Consider the following 6,913-nt stretch of genomic DNA (forward strand, 5'->3'; position numbering starts at 1 on the left):
GCGCGTAACGTTTTTCCTTTTTGAGGTGATTGCAGTCCTAAAGTGTGTTGAAAGGAAGAGAGTAATAGGTTGTGTGTGTTTCTGTTTACTTATTTCCCCCCGTTACCTTCGTGCGGTATTTCATTCCTTTCTTCATCCGTGTCTCAATCATATTAGGGGGGGGGAGATTTTGATTAATGTTGAGGAGAAATTGCTTGTCCGTAACAGCAAATACATACAACCCTCAGCCCCCATGAATATGTGTTATCATAACACTTTGTACTGCTTACGTGGAGTGCTTGTGCTTTACGAACTCTCGAGCAATGACAGTGGTTAGTGTATTCCTGTTTGGAATATAGGACTCTGAGGAAGGGAGGGAAAGTACTTCCTTGCTTCTTTGTTTTTGTCCTCGAGAAATTATTGGTGAACATCATTAAGACTGAGAGAATCATTTTGACATGTGTGTTTTTGTGTGCCATCACTTTCACTACCGCGTGTAGAGGAGATGAAATGACGGTGGTAACAGTGCAGGCACCTTCCATACATGTTCATACTGTTAGTTGCTCGTGTGACATCAGCATGCTACATGTTGGAACTGTTTATAGAATTTTAACGTATTTTCGTGCTCTGTTGCTTATTGATGAAGAGTCGATCCCCTGTTTTTTGCGGCGGCACCTGCCACTTTCCCTGCTTTGGCTCGGGGCTACGACTGCTAGTCAAGGGTTTGGGGGGCAGGAACGGGATGCAACATGGAAAGCAAATCTTTTTTTTTTTTTTGCGTGCCTTCAGGGCTTTCTGTTGTCACTGCCATCATTGCGTGTGGTCAGCGCTCCCGGTCGATGATGTGTTACACAAATTAGAGATAACTGAATCACAGCGTGTGCCGTTTTAACCCGACCTTTTTCATACTATTCACCGAAAGAGTGAGGGATGAAAGTGTTACGCGCAAAAACTAGAAGCGATTGTAATGGCGCTGGGTTAACCGTAGTTACATTTCCCGTTGTGCGGGTGAAAAATAGTTTCATGTAACGGTGTGTCGCATATTAAATACTCTAAATCTTAGTTTTTCTTTTATTGTTATTGTTATTCAGAGACGAACGAAAGTTAATAATTTGAGTATAGTTCGTTATCCGTTTTTTGTGAGCACGAGAAAAATAAACAGTAGAGAGGAAATCAGTGACCAACATATAGTTTTGTTAATTGGGGTTCTTATTCCTTTACTTCATTCGCATTTCTACGGCTTATCGGTTGTTTATGAAGTGCATTGTGCACTGGCAGGTATTGTATTTGTTTTGGATGTACGTGCGTGAAAAGGATTGACAATAGCAGCATTTGAGTGATTAATGAAAGTCATTAAATATTTTTATTTTCGTTTCAATTTTTTTTTGACTTATCTCTGCTGAGGTTAAATTCCACATTACGGAAAGGGGATCCAAAGAAAGCAACGCAAAAGGAGGAGCTGCCGAGTATGAATAACAAACCATCAGCGATATTTACGACGTGGTTTCCAAAGTGAATACTTACCGCAACCAGAGTATTTTTCTTTTTTTGAAGATAAGGACGTCCATCGAACTGACATCTTTCTATACCTATTTACCCATAATTATGTATAAGAAACTCCCATCATTTTTAGTTCTTTGTGTAGTTTTGTGCAGCAGCGGTTGAGGAAGGACAATGCTAAAAGTTGCAGTGACTGCATTGTTAACACTAAGGTCGTGCGCAGGACCCGCTGAATCACGCGGTACTTCACTAAAAGTGGGGACCGGCGGAGTGGGAGTAACGGTCTCCACCTACAGTGGATGCAGTGAATCTTGGTCCCCCGACGGCAGAAATATGGTGTGCGGATCACCGAGTACAGGCCCAAGCAAGACTGTCAGACGATCAAATTCTGTCACCTCTACCCCACAGAAAATACAAGGCCAACCAGTAAGTGGCAGCATAGCCGGCGCCAAGCGTCAAGAAATGCAAACCGCAGCCCCAGGTTCGGGCGGTGCCCCCCATCTGACATCTGTCACTCTGGATAATCCACGAGAGGGTAAAACGCAGACTAAGAACACGAGTGATGCCGTAATTCGGGGACCGACCGAGCGGTTGACCGACCTATCCTCACGTGGGGAGCCAGCACACGCGCCCGTGGGAAACGGGAAAGCAACAGAACGAGTAAAACAAGTTCACGATGGGGAGCAACGAGACCTCGAAGGCAGAGGTTGTAAAGACCAGAGCCCAGCAAGGAGTGAGCCAGCATCAGGGTTAATGAGGGACGATGGTATGGATGTATCACGGCCACCTGCACGGAGGACAGTTTCGGGGGCCGAGCAGGAAAGCACCCGGGAGCTGATGACGCGCAATCTGAGTGAGCAAGAGTCAGCAGAAAATAGTACTCAGGAGAAGAAAAGTGCTGCAAACAAAGGGCATGCGGTGATGATCTCTGCTGCATTAACCCTCATAAGTTTTTAAAGGCTATCACCGCGGATCCATGCGTCGGCATGTGAATGTCTAATAATGCTACCGATGTGTAACGCATGGGTCAGAATGGAAATTGGTACCTAACTCGAAACTTTCTTTACAAGAAAAGCAGATGTGGAGCTACACAACATCATAATATTTTAGAGGATGATGCTGCAAGATGGGATGATAACCATAATATGAGTAGCATTCAAAGGCAAAGTTAATGATTTTAGGGGGTAAAGAATAAATAAATGATTTTAGGCATGTAAAGCATAGGGCGCCACCACTCAAAGCACCGCCAGTACGAAATCAGAAACAACAAGCTAACTGAAAAAAAATGTGATAGTAAATGGGTTAAGGAAACCTAACTTCAGTGGTACTGGGGAAGGTGTAACCGAAGATTTTTTTTTTTTAATGTAAGGAAATTTGCTGCATATCCAAAGTCAGCGCTTTTGAAAAGGGAGTGAGGATAGTCGTAAAGGTAAGCTTAACGGGATCGTAAATTTAAATTTTCCGATAAACACAGGCCGCTTCGTTGACAATACGTAGGACCCCATCGATACGCTTAAGGTATTTTTTAGCATGCGTAAATAAAACATAAACAGTATTAATCCTTATGAATTAACAAGTAAATAAAATTTACGGTGTGGCGATACGTGAGGAAGTTAAATTAAGAAAAAACCGTTAATAAAAGCAGACAGGTGCTGAGGAAAGGATTAGGGAAGGTTACACATCACTGACATTATGTTAAATAACAAGCACAACTTATTGAAGCGAACCCTCACTAAGGTGTTATTAGTTTCTTTCTTTTTGCAAGGACTCAACCATAGCTTATTTAATGAAGTAAGCGGTGTTTAGTGGTAGCAAACAGTCACAACCTTCGTACACTCTTGAGCGACAGACACAGTAATGCTTCAAAAGGAAGCTGGTAAATGCAGTGCGATTTTTTAAAATTTTGTCATTATACTTCACGATATACATGATTCTACAAATACATGCTGGTAAGGTGAACCTGAACGCAGACATTATCTTTTCTTTCCTTTACCCCACGACTATGTCTTAGCGTTATCGTTTCTGGCTGCTGTGTTTGGTTTGTGTTTTGTGTTTCCTGTAGCATGACATTGTAAGTGACATGAATACCAAAAGCAAATGTGTTACTTGAAGCAAATTTTTAATATCGGCAGTTGGGGTTTCTGGCGAAGGTGAAGTGCCCATACAAGCGCAGTGTGAGGCCGTACTCTTTTGAGGCAGAAACCTGAAACAGGACAGGCAGAGACTGCTTGGACAACGTATTTGACCAAAGGAATTGTCGTGACGACGGGATACAGGCAATTCAGTCTTTCGGAGCACGCTGGATGAACTGGAATGGGGAAGAGGGAGACACGAAAGTGCTTGCGTCTGCACGGCGGTGAAAACGGAGGAAGGAATGTTTAAGCCTGAAAAAAGCTGCGGATTGTAGCGGTCGTAGTCAAGCAGTATCCTGGAAAGAAGCTGCTCAGAACCCTCAATCACAAAACACACTCGAAACTTCTGATGCTGGTTGAGAGGGACTAGAGAGAATGTCTGAGCGCACTATGGGAATAATCCGAATGCATGAGCAGGCAGCGAGGGGCAGTGGCGTACGAGAGCGTGTTTCGCAGCCTGCCTTGCAGGAGGTAAATATAACAAACCCCTTGGGACTGGTTAGTCTGCGTAGCAAGGTGGTAGAAATAACATTGCGGAATGATCTACCGAAGGGGCAGTGTGCAGTTCCCTTGGTGTGGTGGCACTCAGTTAGTCAATTCTTGTGGAGTTAGGAAAGGACTAAGGAGACGGAGACACCAATGCAGCCAGGTCTCGCTGTGTAGACCACATTAGACCCGTCTGAATACGTCCAAGAGGTATAAAGGGGTTCCAGGTTGTAGGTGGTGGAATAGCAAGCCATGTTTTTACTGAAATGGGGATAAGTAGAGAAGCATTAATGGCACTTCATTTGGAACCGGCGTAAGCACGTATTGGATGCTCAACAGGGACATGGTGGGTCTCACCCTTCCTAAATGATAATAGCAGGAGAAAGAAGCAAATTCAAGGATACAGGGTTGTGAAGGGAGTACAGATTGGAGAACAGGAGCAACAAGGTGAAGGATGCAACGTTGGCAACATTTGACAAGTTTGTACACAAACATGCAATAAAATGTTGTCTCAGGCTGGGAACCAAGGGCAGAACATCTTGCGGAATAGCTAGTAAAATGCACTTTCCTAGTGCACTTTATTACACATGGCTAGTTGAATAGTTTGAAGGGCTGAGCTCTTGGCATGGGTGTGTATGAGACGCCGCTGGCACCAGAAAACCCAGAGTTAGTAATGGGAACCGTGGCAGTAGTCTCCCCTATTTGTGGTTGACTGAGAGCCAATGCGCCGAACAATGGGGAAAATACGTGCAGTGATAAGTGTTACAACTGACGGCGCTGCGTTCCGTCACATTCAGAGTAACGGTTCCAGTAAGGTAAAATTGTCATGTTTGCCTCTGCTATTGGTCATCTACCTTCGGTACTTGTTGTCATGCGATACAACACCCATTTTTATCCGCGTTTCAACGAAATCTATGGCAACTGTACTTCGCTGCTACCTGATATGTCTCGATAACACGGTGGCTAATATTAGTAATTTTACCGTGCAGAAAATACTTTCGGACACGTTCCTCTCACTCCAAGATAAAATTCATGCAAGACTTTGCTTGTGCAGACCCACATGTTTCGTGTCACTAATCATCCATTTCGTTGGAGTGTCCCTTCTTTGTGTTATCTTAATTGTGAGTTGTGATAACCGTGGCTTTCGTCCACTATCTGTATTTTGGGGTGGCGGGGTTAGTGAATTTTCTCTGTATGTGAAATAAGGAAGAAGTATTCAGTTTCGTGCTCACATGAGTAGCTTTGTAGTTTTTTTTTTGCTTATGTAAAGAACTTGTGTAGAGTAAAGGTGATGAGAGTTCACTGACAGGATTGATGATTGCGTATGTGAGTTCCTTTTTTTCCACCTGCCAGTCTATAAATATGGTGATTATTTTGCGTGTGGTAAATGATAGAAATGATGGTGGTGACAAAGAGGGTCTCTTGTTATTCTGGAGCCGTTTTTTTTTTGTGTTGGTGACTGACATTATATCCCGTAATGTCACCGTATAACAAGGGCTTCAATAATAAGTGTCCAATGATGGTATTTTAAAGATACAACTTTTATATTAACTAATGTGCTGTTTAAGAAAATGGGAGGCAGGAAACTGTCCATGCTTACAAAGAGAGGACCAAAGAGTATTGTCAATATGTGTATGAAAGGAGGAGGATATTCCAAATGGGGCTCAGTTGCAAAGTTTTGTTCATTGGATGAAGGTAACACATGTGTGCAAATCAAGCACCTAATCTGTTGGCGAGTAAAGCCATTAAGTGACAACGGAAGCTAATAGAGCCAATGAAGGATGCGGAAAAACATAGCATAAATCTGCAAGTACCCAAAGAGAGAATAGGTAAGCTTGTTGAGGAAATAAAGAAAACAGCGGAAGGACGTAGTTGAAAAATTGGAGGAACTGGTATGGTTATTCGTAAAGTGGGTTTATTAAATGCATAAATTAGAGTGAGGTAACCAATGGGAAAGCATTTGTGAGGGCGGTTAATGTTGATATCCGTCTTGGGATGGTACGCTCATCTGACTGTGTGTATTTAGGTGCGCTTCCTCTTTCGTTGGGCGCTGTTGTAGTTGGCTGCGTCATGCGCTTATTAATTTCTATGTTTCAATGTGTCTGCTTGTTGTGTGTGTCTGCCAATAACAATAATGACGAGTTTTGTTTCTCCCTTCTTTACTGATGAATGTAGAAACAAAATCACAATGAGGCACGAATTAGTGTTTATCATTGGTTTGTTCGTGGCTGTTTTATCTCCTTTTCAAGGTGATCTGCGGTCGTTCAAAAGGAACACTGAATCTATAAATTTTGATGCGATTAGGGACATTGCCAATGAAGGTGAAATATATCATAATGTTGGTGAGTTCGAGACACTGTGCAAGATTTACAGGATCACACAAGCAGAGGCGCCACATCCTTCCTGTAAGAATCGTGAGAAGGAAGGAGAGATTCTGAAGAAGTTGGAGGAAATGGTCAGCGAGTCGGAAGCTGCGGGTTGCAGTAACGACTCGAGCGATTCGTCTGACAGCACGACAGCATATCAGGAGATAAAGAAACTGTTTGAGAAGGCAAAAAGCTTAAGGAGCAGATAGAGGTGAATAGGACAAGAGCATTAAATGCAAGTCGTTCTGCTGAAGAAAATATGTTGAGGGCTGTGTATGGCGACGCTGTGGATGTGGCAAGAAGTGAGAATAAAACTCTGAAGGAAGCCGTGAGGGGGAATAAACCACCGTTGTTCAATAGTATAGATAATGCAGGCACGAGCTGCGGTTGTTACGGAGACAAGTTAGTTAGGAAGACGCTAATTAATGACTTTTTCTGTTTATGTGTGGG

At 43.1% G+C, this 6,913-nt stretch overlaps 1 protein-coding gene and 1 pseudogene across 2 annotated transcripts in view; both read left to right on the forward strand.

The window, feature by feature from the left end:
* Positions 1-1,653: 1,653 nt before the first annotated feature.
* Positions 1,654-2,436, forward strand: TEOVI_000649600 (expression site-associated gene (ESAG) protein, putative; the record flags this gene model as incomplete). Its single annotated transcript, XM_067220497.1, has 1 exon — positions 1,654-2,436. The coding sequence occupies one exon, from the start codon at positions 1,654-1,656 to the stop codon at positions 2,434-2,436; it is 783 nt and encodes a 260-aa protein (XP_067076598.1).
* Positions 2,437-6,285: 3,849 nt separating this feature from the next.
* Positions 6,286-6,913, forward strand: part of TEOVI_000649700:pseudogene — a 1,461-nt pseudogene continuing 833 nt past the window's right edge. The window contains 2 exon segments of the mRNA in view: positions 6,286-6,654; positions 6,657-6,911. Coding sequence covers positions 6,286-6,654; positions 6,657-6,911 — 624 coding nt within the window.

The sequence above is a fragment of the Trypanosoma equiperdum genome (assembly GCF_001457755.1).
Source record: "Trypanosoma equiperdum strain OVI genome assembly, contig: ctg_1161, whole genome shotgun sequence".
Lineage (NCBI taxonomy): Eukaryota > Euglenozoa > Kinetoplastea > Trypanosomatida > Trypanosomatidae > Trypanosoma > Trypanosoma equiperdum.